The following is a 27803-nucleotide window of genomic DNA, read 5'->3' on the forward strand; positions in this document are numbered from 1 at the left end:
GTGGATACAGAGGGATGAAGAGAGGAGGAGGGGACTAAGGGAGAGAGAGGAGGGTGGATACAGAGGGATGAAGAGAGGAGGGGGGACTAAGGGGGAGAGAGGAGGGTGGATACAGAGGGATGAAGAGAGGAGGAGGGGGGGCTAAGGGAGAGAGAGGAGGGTGGATACAGAGGGATGAAGAGAGGAGGAGGGGGGGCTAAGGGAGAGAGAGGAGGGTGGATACAGAGGGATGAAGAGAGGAGGGGGGACTAAGAGAGAGAGGAGGGTGGATACAGAGGGATGAAGAGAGGATGGGGGACTAAGAGAGAGAGAGGAGGGTGGATACAGAGAGAGGAGGAGTTGAGGGAGAGATAGATTATGAGAACATGGGGTAGGACCATAGGGAGTGTGCTGGTCTTGGCACTGTGCAGTTCTGCAGTGTTCCCTATTTCATAATCTGGAGACTGGAGCACTGGTTTGGCAAAAAGATCGAGGGACACATTTTGACCTCCCTATCTCAGAGAAGTATTCCCCATTTAAATGGAATATGTTTTATGGTGCGGACTAAAGTAACTGGTCCGTAATTACAATGTAGTTGGTTATGTGTTGTTTTTCCTTGACAAGATTATTCATCCATTCTACAGTTGGAAGTGAGCGGATCTATGCAGGTACTGTGACGGATATGAAATAGGAGTGAGAATTATTCCTTCATTGACAGAGAGGGTTGTTGTCTGCAAAACTTGATAACGTAGTCTAGCGTGACAGGATATGTTAAATCATCACTTATACAATTAGTGTCACTTCAAAAATATGTAGAATGATTTCAGTAAGGAAACTGTTTAGAATCGCAAATATATCTGTGAAAACATGTTTAACCTGTTGCATTGAATCCCCCTCAATTGCCTTTTCCTCTGAACAAATATAACATGATTTCAGTCTCATGGCAAATATGAATGACATGTCCCTTTGTGTGTGTGTGTGTGCATGTGTATCAATGTCTGTACGTGTGTGTTATCATAGAGAGGGCAACCAAGGGGGGATTGGTATCCTGTTGTAGTGTCTGGACCTCGTTATGTGAAACCTCCTGGAGAGATCTGTGCCAGGGACAAGCTTTAAGATTCTAGAACCCTGGGGGAGAACAGACCTGGGGGAGAACAGACCTGGGGGAGAACAGACCTGGAGGAGAACAGAACACTTGATTTTCCATTCCTTCTTATTGTTCTCAATAGGGGGGAGAGATCGGCCAAAATAATACTGAAAATGATGTCTCTGTGGGAATCCCTGATGTCGAAGGGCATTGTTGAAAATAAACCTCTCTTCCTACAGTTGTACTGTATGTGTAATATCAGGATTCAAGGACCATTGTTGGTGTTATGTGAGGATAGAAGGACCATTGTTGGTGTTATATGAGGGTTGAAGGACCATTGTTGGTGTTATATGAGGGTTGAAGGACCATTGTTGGTGTTATATGAGAATTGAAGGACCAGTGTTGGTGTTATATGAGGTTTGAAGGACCATTGTTGGTGTTATATGAGGTTTGAAGGACCATTGTTGGTGTTATATGAGGGTTGAAGGACCATTGTTGGTGTTATATGAGCGTTGAAGGACCAGTGTTGGTGTTATATGAGCGTTGAAGGACCAGTGTTGGTGTTATATGAGCGTTGAAGGACCATTGTTGGTGTTATATGAGGTTTGAAGGACCATTGTTGGTGTTATATGAGGTTTGAAGGACCATTGTTGGTGTTATATGAGGGTTGAAGGACCATTGTTGGTGTTATATGAGCGTCTGAATGACCATCGTTGGTGTTATATGAGGGTTGAAGGACCATTGTTGGTGTTATATGAGGGTTGAAGGACCAGTGTTGGTGTTATATGAGCGTTGAAGGACCATTGTTGGTGTTATATGGGAATTGAAGGACCATTGTTGGTGTTATATGAGGGTTGAAGGACCATTGTTGGTGTTATATGAGGGTTGAAGGACCATTGTTGGTGTTATATGAGGTTTGAAGGACCAGTGTTGGTGTTATATGAGGGTTGAAGGACCAGTGTTGGTGTTATATGAGCGTTGAAGGACCATTGTTGGTGTTATATGAGAACTGAAGGACCATTGTTGGTGTTATATGAGGGTTGAAGGACCAGTGTTGGTGTTATATGAGGTTTGAAGGACCAGTGTTGGTGTCCTCCCAAAACGCAGTTGTAATTAAGTTATGTAAGTTATTTGACCAGGTTGACTGGGGTACTGCTAGATGACTGAGCACGCATCACCCTGAACAGACTAATATATGTAGAAGGGACTTTTATTCATCACATGACTCAAGGAACAGTGTATAGTCCTATATACACTGAGTATAACAAAGGTTAGGCACACCTCCATAATATTGAGTTGGCTCACCCATTTCTTAATAATCACAGGAGGTGCACATTATAATTTTGAAGTTAAAGGATAACAGTGATCCAGAGCCTATTCAAGTTTGTCCACACGGAAGTTCACATTCATAAACATTATCTTGGTTAAGTTAGTGAGGATAAGCAGCAGCCAAACAGCCTTTAGTCAGACACTCTTAGCCAGAGCAAAGTTCAAAGCACAGCACGACTTAGTTGATTCCTTTATTACTTATTCCATAGAATTAGGAATTAGAATACTAGAATGGAAATGAACCTTCTTATGATGGTCCAAAGGTCAGCCATGTTGGTCAGGGAGTTGGTCAACCATAGGTTTGCCAATGCTGTGATAAGATATTGCGTGAAACAATGAATGTGAACAATTTACCTGTGCTGTATGTGTGCTAGACAGTTTTAGAGGAATGTTTAAAAAAAAAATCAAGGCTACAGAAATCGCGCCGCCATTTCCTGGTTGCAAAAAATTCTAATAGTTTGCCTAATTTCAGATTATGTGACAAAACAAGCACGTATATAGTAGAGAATCATTGTACCATCTAAACTGCTGTGAAATATAAACATATTATATTTTCAGCTGTTTGAAGCTGGTGTACAAAACTGAAAGTAAAAGATGCAAAAAGATAATTTAAAAACGGGAAGCATAGAAAAAGCACACATAGAACATATCTACTTAGACTTGCTTTCAATGAGAATGACTGAACTATAACTACAATTTCTAAGTGAATTTGGTCGGATCACCCAAATAGTTAGATATTGCAGCTTTAATTAACTGCCAATATGCCAACATTCCATTCAAACAATGCCGTCAATCCACAACCAGACACTGGCTGATATCAGTAGATGATAGGACTTAAACAAGTTGTAAATGCAACAAGTACTGATATTGTATCATATAATAACACTCACAGCTTTCCTGGAAAACAACACCTGAGACATTTATGGCCTGTTTACATACATAAGGCTATTTATCCTGAAAATTGGTTTAAAACCCAAATAAACTGTATTTATAATTATATGACAATATTTTAGGTTGACTATAATTCCATTATACAATTTCTGATACTGTGCGTTACATGCCTTACTTCTATTTTCCTGCATAAGTAAAAGCAGGAAATGCATCACCTATGCCTCTACTGCCATTCATTCTAATTCGACTGCTTTTGGATTTCTCCCTGACCACAATGGCTGCCATTTTCCCCCCATTATGGAACTGTTAGGGTTTATGACATAGCCCCTCTAGTAATTTAATAGGATCTCTATTACTCATTTCTACACAGACTGGCTACTCCTCTCTCTCAGAAGGACTGTACATGTTTGAGATCGACTACATAGCAGTGGGCTGTGCAATGCACCAGAACTTCACAACTCCTGGAAGGGTGTTTCTGAATATGTATTTCAGAATGCCATAGTAGTCTTCTGAACTGTGCAGCCAAACTGCAAAGGAGGGTCAAAGACACTGTCTCTCATCATACAGGAGGAGGGATTTCTGCTACCATCTCACCCCTGTCTAATTATTAATGAGAGCTGAAATTGGCGTTTATGTGATGTCCACAGACCCCTAAATCTAGACCGTTTTGCAGTGACACCTTTTTTAAGTTACTGTTCCTGTTCACAAAGAAGCACAACTCCATTCATCTCTAGAACAAAGGAGGCCATTTTATTTCCACTGGCTGGGGCTCTGGTGCAGTCTCTCTCTGTGGAAACAGTCAACTTGTTGGAACTTGAGTTGAGTAATATTTCTCACTGTCAATAATGATGACCGATATCTTTTCTTTAAGTAATAGGAAGTATATTGTTTGTGGAATGTTAGTGTTGAATCTGAAGATGTCTTGTTCAGTTGCGTTCACTTTAAGTGAAATCTTACCCTCCCCCTTGTGTGTAACTCACTCTGCCCCAGTCCAGCCCACACGGGCCTCTGAAGTCTGGTGGAAAAGTGGAGAGTTGAATGGAAGGATATAAAGAAACAAAAGCTGTACTCTAGTCTTTATGGCAACTGAAAAGGTCAGTCCAGACCAACATAGGCTACTCATTTAAGACGATTTATAGTCTGCAATACTGAGCTGGCACAAGTCACTTTCCTGTGTAGGCCTACAGTGCATTAGCTATAAACTCAAGAGTTCTTCAAAAAAACATAGCCAGCCAACACATGATAAAACATCTACAGTGCCGTGAAAAAGTATTTGCCCCTTTTCTGATTTTCTCTATTTTTGCATATTTTTTATACTGAATTTTGTCAGATCTTCAACCAAAACCGAATATTAGACACTACCACCACCATGCTTGACTATTCCTATGAGGTTCTTACTGTGGAATGCAGTGTTTGGTTTTCGCCAGACATAATGTGACCCATCTCGTCCAAAAAGTTGACTAACGTTTGCCAAAAAGCACCTGGAAGCACCCGGATGACTCTTGAAAGACTCTTGGAAGAATGTTCTATGGACAGATGAGTCAAAAGTATAGCTTTTGGACAACATGGGTCCCATTATGCCTGCCGAAAACCAAACACTGCATTCCACAGTAAGAACCTCATACCAACGGTCAAGCATGGTGATGGTTTGGGGATGCTTTGCTGCCTCAGGACCTGGATGACTTGCCTTAAAAGAAGGAACCATGAATTCTGATCTGTATCAGAGACTTCTACAGGAGAGTGTCAGACCATCCTTCTTTGAGCTGAAGCTGAAGCGCAGCTGGATCATGCAGCAAGACAATGACCCAAAACACACAATCAAGTATACATGAAAATTGCTAAAAAGCAACACATTTGAAGTTTTGGAATGGCCTAGTCAAAGTCCAGACCTAATCCCAATTGAGATGTTGTGGCAGGACTTGAAAAAAGCATTTCATGCTTGAAAACCCACACGTCACTGAGTTAAATCAGTTCTGCATGGAAGAGTGGGCCAAAATAGTGAGAGACTGATCAACAACTACAGGAAGTGTTTGGTTGGAGCCATTGCAGCTAAAAGTGGCACAACCAGTTATTGAGTGTAAGTGGGCAATTAGTTTTTCACACAGGGGCACTGGGTGTTGCATAACTTTGTTTATGAAATAAATGAAATAAGTATGTCATTGTTGTGTTATTTGTTCACTCAGGTTCCCTTTATCTAATATTAGGTTTTGGTTGAAGATCACTCCGTATCAAAAAATATGCAAAAGTAGAGACAATCAGAAAGGGAGCAAACGCATTTTCACAGCCCTGTACACAACCTATATATAACACAAAGATTTTATTAGAAAAATACAGATATGTGTTTACTGCAGGCTGCAGCAAAGATGAGCACACATCGACTGGTGTACTATGTGTTCTCATTATAGCTCATCTTTATTACCATAGAAATATTTGACTGCGTACTGTATTTATTTACATGTATAGTACTTTGTATTCAGACATTTAAAACACTGATTGGGGTTTGGCATGCCCGAAGCACAGGCATGATAAAGTTATCATTTCATTACAAAAAGACTGGATGAAGACATGCATTATTTACAAACAAAGAGAGTGTGTCAAGTCTTTTTATAGAAATAGTGGGCTGCATATTTACTAGCCAATGGAAACACTGAATCAGGCATGACATGCGTGATGAACAGGCGTGTTTAAGTTATCATTTGGTTATAAAATACTGGATAATGAGTGAAGACATGCATTTCAGTATAATTATTTACAACAAAAAAGTGTGTTAGTCAAGTATTTGGTCTATTGTTCATAACCAGACTAGAAGACATTGTGACCATTACAACATCATGGCTGACTGAATGCATTCAAACTAAAGGCACTTCCTTGAAAACAGATTTAATGTAGTCTCAGTTCCTGTTTCAAGCTACAAGCAGATGTGTATATACAGTACATGTGCATCTATAAATGGCTCTTGCTATATCTATTCCTTTGGTTATTCTAACCACTGACAAGTTGAATTGCTACGTTAGTCAGATTAATGTAAACTACATCGTGTAACCGCAAACTGTAACATACATCTTTTATAAAACTGGAAGCATAAATACTGTAATAGAATTATCCAACTACTCTAAAAAAATAAACAGTTTACTGGCCTGAAACAAACAGACACGTTTTTCAAGCCATTGTGAAAAGTTATAATGAAACATCTTGGCGCAAAACTAATTGGTCAAATAACGTATAAAATATAAAATCCCAATAAAACCAAAGTAAAATAGTAACCTGCCACAAATAAAACATTGTAACAGGGTGAATTGTAGAACCAATTAAGAACTTTCTATACCAAAAATCAAGTTCACAATGAAACCAGCAAACAGCACCAACATTGGAATGCAAACATCAGTAGTCAATAGTTACAGTATATTGGGTGCAAGGTTAAACCAAGTCTCTGTGTTTCAGGGTATGTATGGGTTCAATCAGACATAGTACTGGTTGTCTCTCAGAGTAGGTGTGGGGGTACTCAATAGTTACTCAATAGTATAAAGTTTAGTTAGTATCTCTGTTTCAATGTAGGGGTATGAGCTGTGGATCCATTACACCCAGTACTGGTTGTCTCTCAGAGTGGGCTCGGGGTGTTGACAGTGCTGGGCCTGTACCATATCAGGAACAGCATCTACCGCCCAGAGCAGCAGACAAGGGTCACGTGGAGCCAGCGTTCCCCTACGCAGCACATTGAGGACCGGAGTACTGGGGCAACTATTAGGGCCCAGCAACGGAGTAACCACCACTGAGGGGACCGCAATGCTCCTCTCCGGCCTGCCCAGGTAGGGGCTCCCCTCTGGGCCTCCATCTCCGGCTGCAGCCGCCAGCTCCTGGATGAGCCCTCTGGATAAGGCCCTCTTCTCCCTGCGGTGGCGCAGCACCAGGATCAGGACCACCAGGATGACGATGAGCAGCAGGCAGGCCAGGAAGGGCAGGATGAGCAGCAGGGGGTCGGAGGCCGGCCGGGGCAGGGACTCTACCCGAACTGGAGTGATTCTGTGGGGGCCGTGGATGTTGTGTTTCCCATGGGTGTTTCCAGGGACGATGGGGATCATGGGGTGACCTCCGCGGGTCTGGTTCCCCCAATGGTGACGGGCTTTGAACTGCTTCTGTAGGGTCTTGTTGTGGGTCTTGTGGTTTGTGGTGTGAGGGTGGGTGGCAGAGTGGATTGTAGTCCCTCTGCCGCCTGTGGTTCGATTGCGCCCAGGTGACCTGGTCGTGTGGTTCAAACTCTCTTTGTATGGCACGATGGTGAATAAAAACTCTCCTACAGCCGGCTGAACATTATCCGCCCTCAGAAGGAATGAAAAGGAGTCATTGAGCATGGACACATGGATCTCTGTTGTGTTGTGGTCGGCGGTCCCTAATTGGGACAGTAAAGATGTTGATTGATCAGCGACGTTGTTGCTGTGTCTTTGTTGTGCCAGGGTCTCCTGTAAGGCCACCCTGCCCTGCACCACGTCCCGGAAGGTAAACGACTCCACCGAGTGATTGGCGCCGTCCGATAGGTCAAAGGTCACCTTGACCAGCTTGCCGTGTTTGGGCGGGGACAGGATGTGGAAGATAGGGTCGCTGCCGCTGAGTGTGGCGAGGTCTGTGGCGTCCAGATAGTCCTTCCTCAGTTTCACGGCGATGCCACTGGGGATCAGGACGCGCTCGCTGAAATGGATGAGCGGTCGGACCGTGACATTGACCGTCTGAGCGGTCATGTTGCTCTCCGGGGTCGAGACTGTGAACTCAAAGCTGTCTGAGGAGGAGGTGAGGTCCGTCATGTGATAGGACAGTCTACATGAGTGAAGGTCCTCTTGGTTAAACTCACTGACTGGCAGGTCGGACATGAGAAGACTGCCGTGGTGTGGTGGTGTGGTCACTCTATAGTGAATCGTCACACTGTGTCTCCCATTGGTCTCTGCAGCCAGGTGTTCTGTTGTCAATGTAGCGGTTGTCTGACCCTGCACCAGCCTCAATCCTGTGTTGTTCACCATGGAGACGGTTGCTGCGGTGACCTCCAGGTTGAAGAGCTTGTATAGCGGTCGGTGGAACCCGTCAGTCACACTGAAATAGAACACCCCTGAAGAGGGTTCTCCGTCCTGGATGAAGCGGACTCTGCCATGGTTGATGTCCGCCTGGGTGAAGGCAGACACTGTCTCATTCAGCTGCTCTCCTAGAGACAGGAAGCCATTGATGGGTTTGCTGATCACCTAAATCAAATCAAATAAAATGTCAATGCATTTCACAGACGTGTCTCAACAACTCACAGAAAAAAGTCAGGAGGGAAAACAGAATTACTGTAAAAAGGACAACAACAAGTAAGGTGTAAACAATGAGGGGTTGTGAGCCCTGTAAAGGTGAAGGACGGTAAAGGATGACATGAAGAAGACCTTGTAATGGATCTCTTCTGGAGGGGTGTCCAGGTCTTCCACCAGGAGGTTCTCAGGGCTGATGACCACTGTGTCCCCCTGCACCAGCCTCAGACTGGGGGCCTTGGTCCGGAGCAGGGGCGGCTGGTCATTGACAGGGGTCACTGTGAGGTCAAACGACTCTGTTATTATCAGGCTGGGTTCTGAGGGTCTCTGGGGAGGCTGGCCCTTACGGTTCAGCCAAACCTCGAAGGTGAAGAAGTCATGGGTTGTCTCGGAGTCGTCGTGCTGGTATGTGATTCCAAACTTATCCAGGATGAACTGGGAGAAGTTGGGTTTGGCGCTGGTCAGGTTGCGTTCTCCCACGGTGATTATGCCGTGCTGGGGTAGAGAGGTGACGTGGTACCAGACCTCGTAGGAACGTCGCTGGGGTTCCAACAGCTTGCCCAGCAGGTTAGAGGAATCCAGCTGCATCTTGTCAATCACCACTCTGCCACCTTCAGTCACAACAGCACCTGGTAACAGAGAAGAACAACATACAAACATAAACAAACAGCTTTTATTGAACATTCATCAATATCAGGATTGTCATTGCAAATAAGAATAAATTAAAAAGTTTATCTTGAGGTTTTGGACCAGTGATGGTATTCTGCAGGGTAGGTTAGCTGGGCATACTACAGTCAAGAGTCCAGTAGAGCCTTCGTCTGTCTGTCTAACAGCAACACAGACTGACTCACCAGTGTTAGCAGTGAGGATGGTGTTGCGCTCTGCAGGAGCATGCTCATAGGAGATATGGATGTGGAAGACTTGAGGTTGAAGAGAGACAGGGGACGAAGACACTGTGAAAGTGAAGGAGTCTGTAGTCATCCATCCCAACGATTCAGGATGGGTTTGGTCATAACTAATCGAACCCTCATTCACCTAAAATAACAAGACAACAGAGAAATGAGAAAGATAGGGATATTTTAACTTCAAAATCCAAGTTATTGTTGCAAAGACACTCTTAAAATGTGTCTTGTAAAGAAAACATAACTGTGCCAAACATAAATAAAACGGTGTCTCTATTGACTTTACCGTAAAAAGTGATATTACATAAACACACATAGGCCTACCATGTCTTGTGTGAAGGAGGAGATCTCTGCAGTAGAGTTGTCTGTCTGTTTTCTGAGCAGTCTCCCCAGCTTTGGAGGACTGGTAACACTGTAAAGGATGGAGTGGTTCCCTCCCATGTCACCGTTGTCGTTGGTAACCACCAGAAGGTTATTCTGAGAGATGGTATTCACAGAGCCTGCAGAGAAAAAACAGGACCGTGTTTAGTAGGGAGAAAACCTGCAGAGTAGCTGCGTGACCAGATTCTCTGGACACCTCTTTCCGATAGCTAAACAAACGTACCTTCTGCACCTGTGCTACTTTACACCAAAAAAAAGCATGCCGATGATCGGACGTCTTTGTCTGGTGAGTGACATGTTGTACAAACTTCTGCTGTAACTATAAACCACATGAGTGACATGTTGTACAAACGTCTTGTCTGTTGTCTGTTGTAAATAAAAGATTGACATGTTGTAGACTACAAACTTCTGTTGTAACTACAAGTTGTAACTATGAAAGACATGATCGGCAGGTTGTACAAACTTCATTGTCTGTTGTAACTACAAGGACATTGCAGTATTACAAACATAACCAGGACAGAGACAGGCAGTTTAAGTAGCTATTTCATGTTTTTTTCAGGTGGGGTGTTACATGCAGCTCTCTAGACAACATTATCTTGGAAGATACCGTACTGGTAGCATGGTCTCAAGGGCGATTGAATCACCTTTCTGTATAATGTAAGACTATGCCACCTCCGTTATCCTATGATCTTGATAAACCAGGCCTCCAGCCAGGAGGCATTATGGCTGGTGAGTTAAGTATGATTAAGTTACTTAGCAACCTACCACATAACTAGCTGGTAAAAGCTGGCAGCTGGCACCATGATCATCTGATTCAGTACAGACTGGCAGCTGGCACCATGATCATCTGATTCAGTACAGACTGGCAGCTAGCACCATGATCATCTGATTCAGTACAGGCTGGCAGCTGGCACCATGATCATCTGATTCAGTACAGACTGGCAGCTGGCACCATGATCATCTGATTCAGTACAGACTGGCAGCTGGCACCATGATCATCTGATTCAGTACAGACTGGCAGCTGGCACCATGATCATCTGATTCAGTACAGGCTGAGAATGACTTTATACTGCAGCAGACAGACTAGGGGTTTACTAGCCTGGTTCCAGATCTGTTTGTGCTGCCTTGACAACTCCTATGGTCATTGTCATGCGAATCACCAAAAGGGTTGGCAAGACAGCACAGACAGATCTGGGACCAGGCTAGACAATGAGGCTAATGCAGGTGGTGGCGGTTGGGGGGGGGGGGGGGGGGGGGGGGGGGGTGCAGTGTTCTATATGTTTTATATATTCACTTTGTGAACTGTACCAAGATTTTCCTCTTTAGGACAATACACTTTATTCTGATTATGGTGTAGGGGGTGGCTATAGTTATATTTCCTGTTACGTTACCTGGGAACAGCATACCTGATTCATGTTCTATATATCTAGTTACTGTTACCTGGGACCAGCATAACTGATTCATGTTCTATATATCTAGTTACTGTTACCTGGGAACAGCATAACTGATTCATGTTCTATATATCTAGTTACTGTTACCTGGGAACAGCATAACTGATTCATGTTCTATATATCTAGTTACTGTTACCTGGGAACAGCATAACTGATTCATGTTCTATATATCTAGTTACTGTTACCTGGGACCAGCATAACTGATTCATGTTCTATATATCTAGTTACTGTTACCTGGGAACAGCATAACTGATTCATGTTCTATATATCTAGTTACTGTTACCTGGGACCAGCATAACTGATTCATGTTCTATATATCTAGTTACTGTTACCTGGGAACAGCATAACTGATTCATGTTCTATATATGTAGTTACTGTTACCTGGGACCAGCATAACTGATTCATGTTCTATATATCTAGTTACTGTTTCCTGGGAACAGCATAACTGATTCATGTTCTAAATATCTAGTTACTGTTACCTGGGAACAGCATAACTGATTCATGTTCTATATATCTAGTTACTGTTACCTGGGAACAGCATAACTGATTCATGTTCTATATATCTAGTTACTGTTACCTGGGAACCGCTTAACTGATTCATGTTCTATATATCTAGTTACTGTTACCTGGGACCAGCATAACTGATTCATGTTCTATATATCTAGTTACGTTACCTGGGAATCAGCATAACTGATTCATGTTCTATATATCTAGTTACTGTTACCTGGGAACACTGTGAGGGCGTAGTTCAAAGTCTATATACACTGAGTATTCCAAACATTAGGAACACCTTCCTAATACTGAGTTGCACCCCCTCCTCCCTTTTTGCCCTCAGCCTCAATTCGTCAGGGCGTAGACTCTACAAGGTGTTGAAAGCGTTGCACAGGAATGCTGGCCCATGTTGACTCTAATGCTTCCCACAGTTGTGTCAAGTTGGCTGGATGTCCTTTGGATGGTGAACCATTTTTTATGCACATAGGAAACTTTTGAGTGTGAAAAACCCAGCAGTGTTGCAGATTTGGACCGGTGTTCTTAATGTTTTGTATACTCAGTGTATCTAGTTACTATTACCTGGGAACACTGTGAGGGCGTGGTTCCGCTCCAGGCTGAGGACCAGGGAGCGTGCCGTGGTGCTGAAGATCTGTCGGGGGGCAAAGTTCACCCCATCATTGACCTGGAAGTGGAAACCTCCGGACAAGGCACCTGCAAGGAACAAAAGTCTGTCTTTATGCTTGTGGTCGTTGGATATACTACTGTACATATGTCTGTAGTTATAACACTTATAATCCCCCAGAACAGGGATATGACTTGTATGTCTAACTTGCATGTCGTATATTGTCCACTTGCATCTCCAGCATTTTGTTGGCACCCTTCAACTCTCCTAACCTTCTATTCTGTAAGAGCAGCTACCTCCTATTGATATCTACTATCCAGTATCCATAGTCTCACCACTGTGGACAAACACCAGCTGTCCGTGGAGGGTGTGTGTCTGGGTGAAGTTGAGGATGTGTCTGGAGGGGGCGCTCTTCAGGGCCAGGTGACCATTACTAGGCGGGGTCACGATGAACTCTAGGTCCTCCGGTGGAGAGTCACTGTCCTCAGCACTCAGGTCATCTACACTGATCTCTGTGACTGAGTTCACCCACACCTGTAAAGGGAACATGTAGAGAAGAGGACAGTTACAGGTAGAGAAGAGGACAAGCAAAACAAGCAGAAAGAAACAGATTGAGAATAGAAAAGATTTCTGTCAAACATGGAAATTCTATGAATATTCTACCATCGTATTGTACCGCAACCTACAGCAGTGGTTCCCAACATTTATTGGTTAATGTACCACCAAGGTCATACCAAGGATATTTTTGCTATTTGATTTTGAATTTTAAGACCCCTTGAAGAATAAAAATAATAAGAATAATTTGATGAAAAATGTGTACCCAAAAAATCTAAAGGATGTTTGTTCTGAAATGTCTGTCTTATATCTGAGAGATATATCTGAGAGATATAAGAAAGATCAGGAAAAATGTGTATATATTTCTTTTTTTACATGTTTTTAACCCCTTATTTTTGGCACTAAACAGTCTCCATATATACAGTACCAGTCAAAAGTTTGGACACACCTACGTACTCATTCAAGGGGTTTTCTTTTTTTTTTACTATTTTCTACATTGTAGAATAATAGTGAAGACATCAAAACTATGAAATAACACATATGGAATCATGTAGTAACCAAAAAAGTGTTAAACAAATCAAAATATATTTTAGATTTGAGATTCTTCAAAGTAGCCACCCTTTGCCTTGATGACAGCTTTGCACACTCTTGGCATTTTCTCAACCAGCTTCATGAGGTAGTCACCTGTAATGCATTTATATTAACAGGTGTGCCTTGTTAAAAGTTAATTTGTGGAATTTCTTTCCTTCTTAATGTGTTTGAGCCAATCAGTTATATCGTGACAAGGTAGGGGTGGTATACAGAAGATAGTCCTATATTCTGACAAGAACAGCTCAAATAAGCAAAGAGAAATGACAGTCCATCATTACTTTAAGACATGAAGGTAAGTCAGTCTGGAAATTTCAAGAACTTTGAAAGTTTCTTCAAGTGCAGTCGCAAAAACCATCAACAAAGGAAGACCCAGAGTTACCTCTGCTGCAGAGGATAAGTTCATTAGAGTTACTAGCCTCAGAAATTGCACCCCAAATAAATGCTTCACAGAGTTTAAGTAACGGACACATCTCAACATCAACTGTTCAGAGGAGACTGTGTGAATCAGGCCTTCATGGTCGAATTGCTGCAAAGAAACCACTACTAAAGGACACCAATAAGAAGAAGAGCCTTGCATGGGCCAAGAAACACGAGCAATGGATATTTGACCCGTGGAAATCTGTCCTTTGGTCTGAGTCCAAATGTTATATTTTTGGTTCCAACTGCTGTGTCTTTATGAGATGCAGAGTAGGTGAACGGATAATCGCCGCATGTGTGGTTCCCACCGTGAAGCATGAAGGAGGAGGTGTGATGGTGTGGGGGTGCTTTGCTGGTGACACTGTCTGTGATTTATTTAGAATTCAAGACACACTTAACCAGCATGGCTTCTACAGCATTCTGCAGCGATACGCCATCCCATCTGGTTTGTGCTTAGTGTGACTATCATTTGTTTTTCAACAGGACAATGACCCAACACACCTCTAGGCTATGTAAGGGCTATTTGACCAAGAAGGAGAGTGATGGAGAGCTGCATCAGATTACCTGGCCTCCACAATCCCCCCCGACCTCAACCCAATTGAAATGGTTTGGGATGAGTTGGACCACAGAGTGAAGGAAAAGCAGCCAACAGGGTCTCATTAGATCCACTTCCGCACTTCCGTGCTCAGCATATGTGGGAACTCCTTCAAGACTGTTGGAAAAGCATTCCTCATGAAGCTGGTTGAGAGAATGCCAAGAGTGTGCAAAGCTGTCATCAAGGCAAAGGGTGGCTACTTTGAAGAACCTCAAATATAAAATATATTTTGATTTGTTTAACACTTCTTTGGTTACTACATGATTCCATATGTGTTAATTATTAATTATTCTACAATGTAGAAAATAGTACAAATAAAGAAAAACCCTTGAATGAGTAGGTGTGTCCAAACTTTATACTGGTACTGTACTTCCATAAATCTTTTCAACTGGTACCGGGGGACCTTCAGACAAGTCTTGTGAGGCCTGTGGACATAATAGAGCAAAACATGTACGTGTTCATGAGAGTCTCACCTTTCAACAGACGGGTCATATTTGTGTGTAGCCCCAACTGTTCGGAAGCTACCGACAGAAGTTGGCAGATTGGCTGTACCAACTTCAGACGAGTCCCAAGACGCTTGTGTGGGTCGTAGAGCAAAACATGATAGTTTCTAGGCCAAACCGTTTGGACGCTACAGACGATTTTGTGAGAAGACCGATTTCCTGGATGTGTCATGGTCTGATAAACACCGCTCTAGCTCTCTCACCTTTCACTGCAGATGCAGAAGTGGATCTAATGCAAAAAAAACATACATCTCTAGCGTAAATTGACAGATTTTTATGGGGATTTTTATATTACGCTATTTAGATTTCCACGGGGACATCGACCTTAGGGGGTTTAAGTACCCCCTCATGTGCATTTTAGCAGTAGGCCTATGGTCTCATGATTCTTCTCAAGTACCCCCTGTGGATAGGCCAAGTACCCCTAATTGGGAACCACTGACCTACAGTATGTCATGACGGTTGGTTGGTGTCTGATACCACCACTGAGAGTGATGTCCTGGTGGACAGATTAAGGTACTTCAATAATACCAGAAGAGGAAATCCGTGAACTCTTGACTGAATGTTCAAAATACCAGATTCTTAACTTGTAACTGAAAAAAATGAATTGTCTTGGAACAATGCTACACTCTTATATTTGAAGTCAAAAGGGTGTAAATGTTACACTGTGGCTCATACGTTTGAACAACAAAATAACTCAATTGGACTCAAATCCAGCAACAACAGAAACATCTCAAGGTCAAGAGGGACGGCTGATAGTATGTCAGGAATTCCAACTATTTGATAAGTTGGGGCAAACTCTCAACTCTAAGCCTTTGCTAAATCATTTTTCATGACAGAGGTTCAAATGTACAGGAAGCTGCCAAACAACCAGTGACACAGTTTCCTGACCACTCCCAAAATAGAGCCAATTACATAATTTTCTTATAAACCCTGTTCCTCAAAATCATGAGGCTACAACATACTGACATGATTTAGGAGCATACTGGCATAGGTACAATCCCAAATTACTCACACTTTTTTTTGCCAGTTTCTCAAGTTCCTTCCATCTCTGTTATTACACATATCTGTTACTACAGTATTATTGTGTTATATACACACAAAAACTCACCCGTAGAATCCTGTTGGCTGTGATGACTGGGGCCTCATCGTTGACAGGCGTCACATGGACGAACACCATGCAGGGCTGGCTGTGCTTTCTGGTGTCTGTGTCGTTGGCGATAATGGTGAAGTTATCTGACAGTGTATCACTTCCATCGTGGACATAATAAATATGCCCTGAATCCACCTGAAATTACAGAAATGACCCGGAGGTTAGGAAATCTATCTGTCCAGTATAATTCCATCTGCCCAGTATAGACACTCTTTTTAAAACCCTACCGGTAGAAGATGTTCCACCTGAAGAAGATAAAAACATAGATGACCTTGGACCTTTTACTAACCTGTTTGCGTGTGAAGAAAGGAATGGAGAGTCCAGGAATGCGTGCGTGTTCAATATGACCATGGCTTGGCGGCTCAGATACATGGTAGAAAAAGTCAACCTGAGAGAAGTGTCTGTTGGTGACCTGTAGGACCTCCTTGGTCAGGGCTGTGGATGACCCTTCTTCCAAGGTCACGTTGAAGACATTGAGAGGGATGTGGATTGGGATGATGTCCACGGAGACCCTGATAGAATAGAATAGAATGAGATGCTTATTGTCCATTTGGTTAGAACGGAAACTAATCTTCTGACTTTTACCCCAACACACACACACACACCGAGGCACAGTGTCAGCCGCGGTGCATGGTGCCTGGATGGAGAGTAATTCACATTTTTGACTTGAACCGGCAACCTCCCCGCTTCTGGTCTGCCTGACATCTACCTACCTGGTGTCATGGACCTCTGGTCAGCCTGTCATCTACCTACCTGATGTCATGGACCTCTGGTCAGCCTGTCATCTACCTACCTGGTGTCATGGACCTCTGGTCTGCCTGACATCTACCTACCTGATGTCATGGACCTCTGGTCAGCCTGTCATCTACCTACCTGATGTCATGGACCTCTGGTCAGCCTGTCATCTACCTACCTGATGTCATGGACCTCTGGTCAGCCTATCATCTACCTACCTGATGTCATGGACCTCTGGTCAGCCTATCATCTACCTACCTGGTGTCATGGACCTCTGGTCTGCCTGACATCTACCTACCTGGTGTCATGGACCTCTGGTCAGCCTGTCATCTACCTACCTGATGTCATGGACTTCTGGTCAGCCTATCATCTACTTACCTGGTGTCATGGACTTCTGGTCAGCCTATCATCTACCTACCTGGTGTCATGGACCTCTGGTCAGCCTGTCATCTACTTACCTGGTGTCATGGACTTCTGGTCAGCCTATCCTCTACCTACCTGATGTCATGGACTTCTGGTCAGCCTATCATCTACTTACCTGGTGTCATGGACTTCTGGTCAACCTGTCCTCTACCTACCTGATGTCATGGACTTCTGGTCAGCCTATCATCTACTTACCTGATGTCATGGACCACTGTGATGCCGTTGGAGGCGTCCAGAAGGAAGGAGTCGTGGGTCTGGTCTGAATCAACCTGGAGGTACTGGATGTGTCCCATGTTGACATCCTCCTGGGAGAAGGATTGGATGGTCTCCTCTCTGCTACCCTGGTAGGGTTTGTCCTCTCCCTGGGTTGACCTACGGAGGAACCCGTGGGATGGAGCCGTCTTCACCTTGTACACTATCTCAGAGGGGAGGCTGTCCTTATGGGTTACCTGAAAACAGAGGTGAGATGAAAGATGTGACATGACATGAGATTAGACTATTTGGTGGAATTTGAGAAGTGTAGTGTTTTACAAGACAAAAAAGTAACGTGTAAATGTGTCTATGTTTGTAAATCCATTCTAGTATTATTCCTAAGCATAAAACTTGTGTAACACCCCAGTGAAGGTAATGGGATCTGTTCTTGTGTCCCTTATAACTAATACTTGTGATGATAGCCCATGGTTCTTAACAGAAAAACTGCTTGTGATAGGGAACTTCAATGTAGTATCTCACCTCCAGGTCTCCTCTGTTGATCTTGACAGACTTGCCCTCCTCCACCACTACAATGTGGTTGTAGAGTACAGTGGGGGGCTGCTGGTGGCTCTCCAGGTACACTCTCACCCCAATGCTGGCGTCCAGACGCACCTCTTTAACGCTCACCGTGAAGTTGAAGGAGTCAGCCAGATTCATGCTGTCATCATGGCGATACTGCACGCTGCCCAGCTTCAGATCATGCTGAGTGAAACGATCCACCTTCAAATTGAATTGAATCAATTGAATTGAATTATACTAAACCGGTCCGCGTTTGAATTGAACCTTTATTGATGCCCTAGGTCAAATTAAATGTCACAGGCTTACAACATCACAACACACAACATGCACATTACAAACAATACAATGCTGGTGCTATTTCAATTATTTTACCTTAACGTTGTTGTGGAACAGATGCCCGTGTCTCGGCGGGAGAAAGACCTGGTAGACCACCTCCTCATCGTCTCGGACATCCAGGTTTGTAAACACACTGAAGTTGGCCGAACCCAAGATGGCCACATGGCCTTTCTGGACCAGCAGGCCTGTGCTTTTCTCCACCTGGATGTAGGGGTCCTGGGCAATGACCTCCAACAGTGTGGATGTGTAGTGTTTCCCATCTGACACGAATAGGACGAAACGTCCAAAGCTGACCTATGGAGTGAAATCTTTAATATTCGTAACTGTAACAAAGCAATTATTAAAACTGTGTGTGTGTGTGTGTGTGTGTGTGTGTGTGTGTGTGTGTGTGTGTGTGTGTGTATGTTTTTTGTGTGTAATAAAAGTTACTGATTTCACTCCATACTGACCCCCCTGTGGATGAACAGCACCCTCCTCTGCTGCAGGTCCTCCTGGCTGAATTGGTACAGCTTGTGGCCTGTGTCGTTTACTAGGACCAGGTCGCCCATGGGGATTCCCCGTCTAGTGTAGACCAGCTGACTGTCATCAAAGTCTGAGTCAGCGTCGTGGTAGCGCAGGTCGTCTAACGTCAGCAGCCTCTGCCTGCCCCTGGCCACGTGGAAAACTTTGTCGACAACGCGGACCGGTTTCTCATCATTGACAAGGGCAATCGAGATGTTGAAGATGTCGTCAATGGTGTGAGTGTTTTCTTTTTTGGAGTGTGTGCGTTTGTGATTGTGTGCTTTGGTGTGTTTGGCGATGGTGGTGTGGAACGTGAACGCGTCTTCCGTGGTTTCACTGCCGTCGTGCACGTACATGATGCGGTCCTCTACGATGTCCTGATTGGTGAAAGCCGTGATGTTATCGTTAATAGACGTAGAATTAGAGAGATTGATCCTCTTTAACTTGCCATGTTTAGGACTGCTGGTGAGTGTATAAAGTGCTGCTTTGACCCCGACTGTTTCAGCAAACAGCAAATCCTTGGTGATTACCTTGCTTTCTCCTTCCAGGATGGACAGTCCTTTGTTTGTTAGGATCAGGCTATGAACATCTGCCTTGATGTTGATTCTGAAGTCGTAACCCCCTGAATGTGCATGTTTGGAGACCACCTGGAAACGAAACGAGTCCCTTGTGTCCTCATGAGGCCTACCTGTAACCTCATATTTCACCATGTGGTCAGATATATTCTTCTGGCTAAATGTTGAGTTTTTCATTAAGACTTTGTCTTTGAACACGAGCTGTCCTTTCTTTGGCAGGGATAGCATTCTGAAGTGAAGTTCACTGTCATGGAGCTTCATGCCCTTGGAGACAACACAGAGCTCCTCGTTGCTAAGGACTTTCCTCACACCGCTGACCTCCATCTTACTCCTGGTGACCTTGACGTGGATCCACCGCACCGTGATGTGGAAAACCAGTTCATCAGTCGCTGCTGAGCCCACACTGACCCTGCATTTGAACTGATCTGTGACATTGATTGTCCTGATCTCCTGGAAGGTGTTGAGGTACCTGAATAGAATCGAAAATAAAATATTTATTGTCCATTAAGTTATTGAATAAAATGTAAATATTTCCTTCAACTCGTGGTGTTAAAACAATGGACAATTGCACACAAACACAGATCAAACAACACAGCTAGGTACCTGATGCGTTCTTTCTCCAGAAGCTTCTGTGAGAAGACAAAGGTGGGCTTCCACTCTCCGCTGGAGTGCAGCCGCTGCAGCTCGCCATATCGCGGTGCCTCCACCACGTCATAGCGGATGTCAAAGCCCTGCTTCACAACGTTGACCTGCATAGCCAGGTGTTGGCTGCTGATGACAGCAGCCCCACCCTGGTCCACCTCCACCCCTGTGTTGTTGGCCACCTTGTGCTCAAGCTGGACAGCCATGATCCTTAGTACTACTGTGTTGCTCACTTTGTCCCCATCACTGACCCTCACAGCCATCCGGGAGTTCCTCACCAGCCCTCCCGTGTGCACATAGCTGACCTTCCCCTCCTCCAGGTCGGGTTGGGAGAAGGTGGTGATGGCTGTCCCTGGGTAGTCCTGGTTCTCCAGTAAGCCTGCTTCAGCATTATGGTTCCCCAGTACGGTGAACACTAGGTCTGTGGAGTTGCTGTCCAGGTCGGTGGCTCTGAGAACATCCATGTTAAGGTGGCGTTTGGAGTTCTCCAGGAGGATGAAGAGACTTCCCTCAGGGAGGCTGAGCTCGGGAGCGTCATTGACGGGAGTGACGCTGATGTTGAAGCGGTGTAGTTTGTTTCCCTTGAGGTAAAAGGGGATCTCCTTCTTGCTGTTGGTAAAGACAGAGAACATGAAGAAGTCTTGAGGGTCTTCTGAGCCTCCATGGACGTAGATCACTCTACCATGCCACAGGTCCAGCATGCTGAAGGTCCAATCCTCGTCTTGGTCTGAATGATCCACATCAAGCCTTAGCTGGCCATGCACAGGCTGCTCTTCAATACGGAACATAATCTGAGACTGACGGATTCCAAGCTTCCGGAACTCTAGGTTCACCTTGATGTGCTTAGATTCTAACAGAGCCTTCCCACCTTCTGGAACCACTAAGTCTTTCAGAACCAGAAAGTTCTGGCCCGGCTTCTTCCTGTCCCTGTCTGATCCATGATGGTGGACTAGTGGCAAGGTGACAGAGAGGACAGCCGTGGGGCTCACGGTGGTGATTGCTTCTGGAAGCTTCTCTAATTCACAACCGACAGATATGTCTTTGGTGACTACAGCGTGGGGAAGCCCCATCCTCTGCGCATTGACCCGGATGTCTCTCAGACAGCCTTTGAAGGATCCTCCACCGGCCAGCTGCTTCCCATTGAAAGACAGCAGGCCGGCCTTCCTGGCTTCTAAACGTGATCTGTCATCCACACCACCCATGTAGAGAGGGCCTCGGAGCTGCAGGGACTCGGAATGAGCCCCTAGGCTGTGGTTGACTATCTCCTCACCTAGAAAGATACAATTCATTGGGTTCACTTTATTTGAATAGTCTCAAATAGATGCTTTTTAGATGTTCAGTAGATGTTCAACAAACTGTCAACAACATTCCAACTACAGTACTGTAACTATTCAGTAACCCTAACCCTAGCCATAATTTGACAACTCAAAAAATAAAATTCCAGTCACACAAGTGGATACACTGAATTTAAAATCAACAATGACAACACAAAATAAAGGTTTACTACTTGTTGCCATCGTGGTCCGTACAGGTCGTCCTTACCTACAGTCAGCTGCAGGCTGTGAGGAAGCAAGTGTAGTTTCACCCGGTGCCATTTCTGGTTGTTGACGTACGTGAGGGAGTGCAGCTCCGTCCTAGTCCCGCCATTACCAACAACAACCACCAAAGTCCCCTCTTGGATCTCCATGGCGATAAAGTCACTCTGGTGGGCAGAGCTGTACAGGACGATCCCCTCTTCGGAGGAGGTGTGTACCTCACACTCCAACACCCCCTCCTGAGGGACGTCCCACGGGGGCAGGGACATGTACGCCCTGGAACTGAAGAAGCTGATGGGGTCGTCTTCGCCTGCAGAAAACTGAGAACTGCAGCCCAGAGACACCTCATGGACACTCTTATATCCCGAGTAGGGCCGCAGGCTGGACAGCAAGTTGTGCTGGTTGAAGAGCACCTCGTCCACACAGCCACGGAAGCCTAGGAGGAGGAGGAAGAGGAGGAGGAGCAGGAGGAAAAGAAGAAGAATACTTTATAGTCATTGATTATAACTTAAATCTAATATTTGTATTCTAACCCAACCTTTGGCATCATCACTATGGAGGTAGGGTTTGTCCAGGCCAACCGTCCCACCAACGAACAACCCATCGTGGACACTGAGGTCCAGGTCTGGCCCGGGGATCCTGACGCTGGTGTGAGAGTGGCGGTCCACCGTCAGAGTGACATTGTGCTGGTCGTGTTGGAGCTCCACAGAGTGCCAGGCCAAGTCGTTCAGATGAACCCCCTTCTCAGAGCGGAGGGTACGCTCACCTGATCCCAAATCCAACTGAACCTGAGAGAAAGAAAGAATGATAAAACAGAGATGAAGGAGAGATGAAGGAGGGATAAAAGGAGAGATAAAGGAGCGATAAAGGAGAGATGAAGGAGAGATGAAGGAGCGATAAAGGAGAGATAAAGGAGAGATGAAGGAGAGATAAAGGAGAGATAAAGGAGCGATAAAGGAGAGATGAAGGAGAGATGAAGGAGGGATAAAGGAGAGATGAAGGAGGGATAAATGAGAGATGAAAGGGAGATGAAGGAGAGATGGAGGAGAGATGAAGGAGGGATAAAGGTGAGATGAAGGAGGGATATAGGAGAGATGAAGGAGAGATGAAGGAGAGATGAAGGTAGGATAAAGGAGAGATGGAGGAGAGATGAAGGAGGGATAAAGGAGATATGAAGGAGGGATCAAGGAGAGATGAAGGAAAGATAAAGGAGAGATGAAGGAGGGGTAAATGAGAGATGAAGGAGGAATAAAGGAGAGATAAAGGAGAGATGAAGGAGAGATGGAGGAGAGATGAAGGAGGGATAAAGGTGAGATGAAGGAGGGATATAGGAGAGATGAAGGAGAGATGGAGGGATGAAGGAGAGATGAAGGAGAGATGAAGGTGGGATAAAGGAGAGATGAAGGAGGGATAAAGGAGAGATGAAGGAGGGATCAAGGAGAGATGAAGGAAAGATAAAGGAGAGATGAAGGAGGGGTAAATGAGAGATGAAGGAGGGATAAAGGAGAGATGAAGCAGGGATAAAGGAGAGATAAAGGAGGGACAAAGGGGAGATGAAGGTAACAAGAAATGTTTTTCAATTGTAAAATTAACCAAAGACTAATTGGTGGTTATTTTGTAAGATAACATTACAGATTTGTTACAAAAATCATCAAACAACAGAAAGGTTCAGGAAAGTAGCACATCAAGGTTGTTCTCCTCAGCATATTTCTGTCTGACATAGCATAAGTAGAGGTCATTCACAAGCAGAATGCCAGGTTGAATCCATTCCACCACATTTACAGCCACTCATCAACTAAAACCTTATATGCTGCAGCAGATACTAACATTTAACCGACTGTGGTCTCTTCCAGAAAGATTCATGAATGAACTTGTCAGGGACTGTGGTAAATCCTTAAACTCACGGTGGTCTTTTTTTCTATGAAAGCAATAGGAACATAGCCTTCCTCTGGGTTTAACCTTTGGCCATTCTGAGGATAATAACTGCCTATATACACTACATGGCCAGAAGTATGTGGACACCTGCTCATCAAACATTTAATTCCAAAATAATGGGTATTAATATGGAGTTGGTCCCCCCTTTGCTGCTATAACAGCCTCCACTCTTCTGGGAAGACTTTCCACTAGATGTTGGAACATTGCTACGGGGACTTGCTTCCATTCAGTCACAAGAGCATTAGTGAGGTCAGGCACTGATGTTGGGCCTGGCTTGCAGTCGGCACTGCAATTCATCCCAAAGGTGTCCGATGGGGTTGAGGTCAGGGCTCTGTGCAGGCCAGTCAAGTTATTCCACACTGATCCCTTCACTGGAACTAAGGGGCCTAGTCCAAACCATGAAAAACAGCCCCAGACCATTATTCCTTCTCCACCAAACTTTACAGTTGGCACTATGCATTCGGGCAGGTAGTGTTTTCCTGGCATCTGCCAAACCCAGATTTGTCTGTCGGACTGCCAGATGGTGAAGCATGATTCACTCTAGATAACGCGTTTCCACTGCTCCAGAGTCCAATGGCGACAAGCATTAAACCACTCCAGCAAACGCTTGGCATTACACATGGTGATTTTAGAAGCTGTTCGGCTATGGAAACCCATTTCATGAAGCTCCCAACGAACAGTTCTTATGCTGACGTTGCTTCCAGAGGCAGTTTGGAACTTGGTAGTGAGTGTTGCAACCGAGGACAGACGATTTTAAGCGTGATGCGCTTCAGCACTCGGTGGTCCTGTTCTGTGAGCTTGTGTGGCCTACCACTTCGCGGCTGAGCTGTTGTTGCTCCTAGACTCTTTCACTTCACAATAACAGCACTTACAGTTGACTGGGGCAGCTCTAGCAGGTCAGAAATGCTACGACGGTGCCACGTTGAAAGTTACTGAGCTCTTCAGTAAGGCAATTCTATTCCCAATGTTTGTCTATGAAGATTGCATGGCTCGGTGCTCGGTTTTATACACCTGTCAACAACGGGTGTGGCTGAAAAAGCCATTTGAAGGGGTGTCCACAATCTGTAATCTAGAGAAAATTATTGTCGTGGCTTGTCTGTGCTCCAAAGTAGAAGTGCTAAGAGCAGTACTGAGTTTTACGTAATCACAGTGGTCAGAACTGGTGTTGTTGGAGTCATCTCTACAGTGACAGTATTTAAAAAATATTTTGGGGGGTATTTTACCCAAACGGGCTCGGGAGAGGCGAAGGTAGAGTCGTGCGTCCTCCGAAACATGACCTGCCTAACCACACTCCTTAACACTCGCCAGCTTAACCCGGAACCCAACCACACGAATGTGTCGGAGGAAACACCGTTCAACTGGCAACCAAAGTCAGCCTGCAGGCACCCGGCCCACCACAAGGAGTCGCTAGTGCACGGTGAGCCAAGTAAAGCCCCACCGGCCAAACCCTCCCCTAACCCGGACGACGCTGGGCCAATTGTGCGACATCCTATGGGACTCCTGGCCACGGTTGGTTATGGCACAGCCCGGGAAAGAAACCTTGGTCTGTAGTAACGCCTCCAGCACTGCATATGTTGCAGTGCCTTAGACCGCTGCGCCACTCGGGAGCATTGCTTTGAGCCTATGAAGTAATATGCAAATTTGAGCTACGGCATGTCTGTTTGTCTGTAAAGCGTGTTCTCACCTGCAATCTCTGAGCTACGGCATGTCTGTTTATCTGTAAGGTGTGTTCTCACCTGCAGGCGACCAGAGTGCAGCTCTAGCAGGAGGAAGTCTGTCTCCCCGGCAGCCATGAAAAGTAGTCCACTGTGACTTGAGGTGCGGAAGCGCACATGGAGCGACGTTCGGCTGGATAACTCCACAGTCCTCAGCTGGACATATCCATCCCCATAGAATGAGGCTGAGGGGTTGAGAAACAGCAGATTTAAAAGTCATTCTATATGATGTCATCAGATTTAGGAATAATAAGATTTGGTTCGGCTAGGCGCTAATCATGTCACGGCCTGTTGCTGTATTCTGCAGGGTTTATTTCCATACACTGAAGATACATTCTGTATGAGCAGTTCTGTATCATAGTTGGTTGCACCCCACCCATTCTATTCTAGTAGTGCCAAAGGGCAGCCTATTTTTCATGCTGCAAAACAACGCATTAGGCCTAATCTTCCTCGCTACTTTTCTTTTTAGAGAACCCAACAACAAGTAATGTAGATATTCAGCATTTGTTAACTTGCATAAAACACTATAGTAACTTTGTCCCTGTTGGTTTGTCCCTTTCTTAAAGCACATGTGAATGCTAACAACAATCATTTAGCCTATTGAGGCAGCAAAATGAGGTCTTCTCTTTGGCAGCATCCCATTTAACTTATTGATTTCCCTGCTACAGGGACTAAGTGCTCGCTATTATTGCAAAGTGTCTGTGACCTTTACTGCCTGTATCTGAATTCAATTCATGTAAACTCTCATGCCCTGAGCATTGTTCTAACTGGAAAACTAGGCAGATTGTGCTGCTGGCGGGACATCATTCAGATTCAGAATATCTGGAGCAGTGGCCCAATTGATGGAAGAACTAAAATACCCATGGAAGGAAAGTGAGTGTGTAGAGAATATTTGTGAATGACCTATGATTCCCAGTCCCCGCAGAGTAAAAGGGTCATGTTAGGCCAAACTATTTATCTGATGATTCCAGACTGAATAGTGTGAGGAGAAAAACACAAGTGGCAAGGTGTCATAACAGTAGTGCATGAGGTCAGGCAGTACAACTTTCCAAATGCTGACCTAAAACATGTCGTCTACTACGTCAGGACTGCTGTTCTTTCAGTAGTTAGTTGCGTCATTGGCAGAATCACAGTTGACATCTCACAAAGCAACCCATTATCATTGAATAGACTAGGCCTATTTGGGGAAACACTATATCGAATAGTTCCAACTCACACTATAAACCTAAATCTGGTCAGCCATGGAAAAAGCATCAGATGGTAGAACCATAGCGATACAATGTAATATTATATTTAATTATGTGGTTATAACAATGTAATAAAACTGTAATGCAAGTTTATATATATATATATATATATTCGCAAATAGCTATAGTAAAAAGACATACTTGCAGGAGACTTCTGCTCCAAATACATAATAGCAGCCTATGTTATCGTGTCACTGGCAGTGTCCTCCTACGAGGTCTTATCGCGTTTATAGATCCTTAACTAATTGGATTAATATTAATCTGCCTGCTATAACACTGCATCACTTTGAATTATACATCTGCCACCTTCTTCTGTTCTTATAACGACAACATAACAATAATGCTTCATGCAATGTATTATTATAATCGAACAAATAAATGTGAATTTATCTAAACGTCAAAATCCCTGAATTCAAGTCAATCTGCCAATAAAAGAACATCACATATACAGTAGACTAGTTGGCCTAGATTGCACAATACAAATGAGTCAATAGTTAAAAAGATAGAGGCAAATTATATTATCATACCATAATGTATCATTCTCAGGAAAATTCAAGAGGAAGTTTTCATATGGACAAAGAATTACACAGGTTTTCTGTACTTTACCTCCCAACACTTGTCCGCTGGAGAGAAACATAAGAAGAAGCTTGATCATAAACAACTCGTTTAATAACATTAGGAAGGTCTCCATAGTTTACTCTTTCAATACTTTCCGTTAAGAGAGAAATCTGGGACCTTTTTAAATGTCATTGTTTTTACTGGCGGTCCTACCATTCATCCCTCATTCCCAACTTTGAGTGTGAAGTCCAGGGTGCAGGGTCGTCCTTAATTACCACAGCCACAAAGTCACAAACCCCGCCTATTTCTTCAATGTATGATTTTAAAATGTGATTTTAAACCTAACTTTAACCACACTGCTAACCTTATGCCTAACCCTAACCTAAAATTAAAACCAAAAAAAGCAACAGAAAAATCATGAATTTTTAGGATACAGACAGTTTTGACTTTGTGGCTGTGGTAGCTAGTGAAAACCAGTTCCCAGTGTACCTGTGCATCCATCACGATATCACGCAAAATAACGTCAGAGGAGGGACGTGAACTATAGCCCCGCCCTGTCAGTGCGCCTATTGGCAAGTGATGGCCTGCAGCTATGATGCATCGACATATTTTGAC

At 44.3% G+C, this 27803-nt stretch overlaps 1 protein-coding gene across 1 annotated transcript; it reads right to left on the minus strand.

Annotated features, from left to right (window-relative positions):
* Positions 1-5672: 5672 nt before the first annotated feature.
* Positions 5673-27434, minus strand: LOC115149392 (chondroitin sulfate proteoglycan 4). The gene is made up of 17 exons (XM_029692217.1): positions 27237-27434; positions 25405-25568; positions 22272-22521; positions 21741-22169; positions 20160-21468; positions 18930-20025; positions 18517-18774; positions 18106-18345; positions 17569-17822; positions 16505-16727; positions 16174-16350; positions 12740-12938; positions 12362-12493; positions 9783-9958; positions 9408-9591; positions 8692-9185; positions 5673-8511 (listed from the first exon to the last, which is right to left on the minus strand). Exons 1-17 carry the CDS (start codon positions 27319-27321, stop codon positions 6862-6864), a joined length of 7320 nt encoding a protein of 2439 aa, XP_029548077.1. The 5' UTR covers positions 27322-27434; the 3' UTR covers positions 5673-6861.
* Between the last annotated feature and the right edge of the window lie 369 nt (positions 27435-27803).

The sequence above is a fragment of the Salmo trutta genome, chromosome 15 (genome assembly GCF_901001165.1).
Source record: "Salmo trutta chromosome 15, fSalTru1.1, whole genome shotgun sequence".
NCBI classification, from domain to species: domain Eukaryota; kingdom Metazoa; phylum Chordata; class Actinopteri; order Salmoniformes; family Salmonidae; genus Salmo; species Salmo trutta.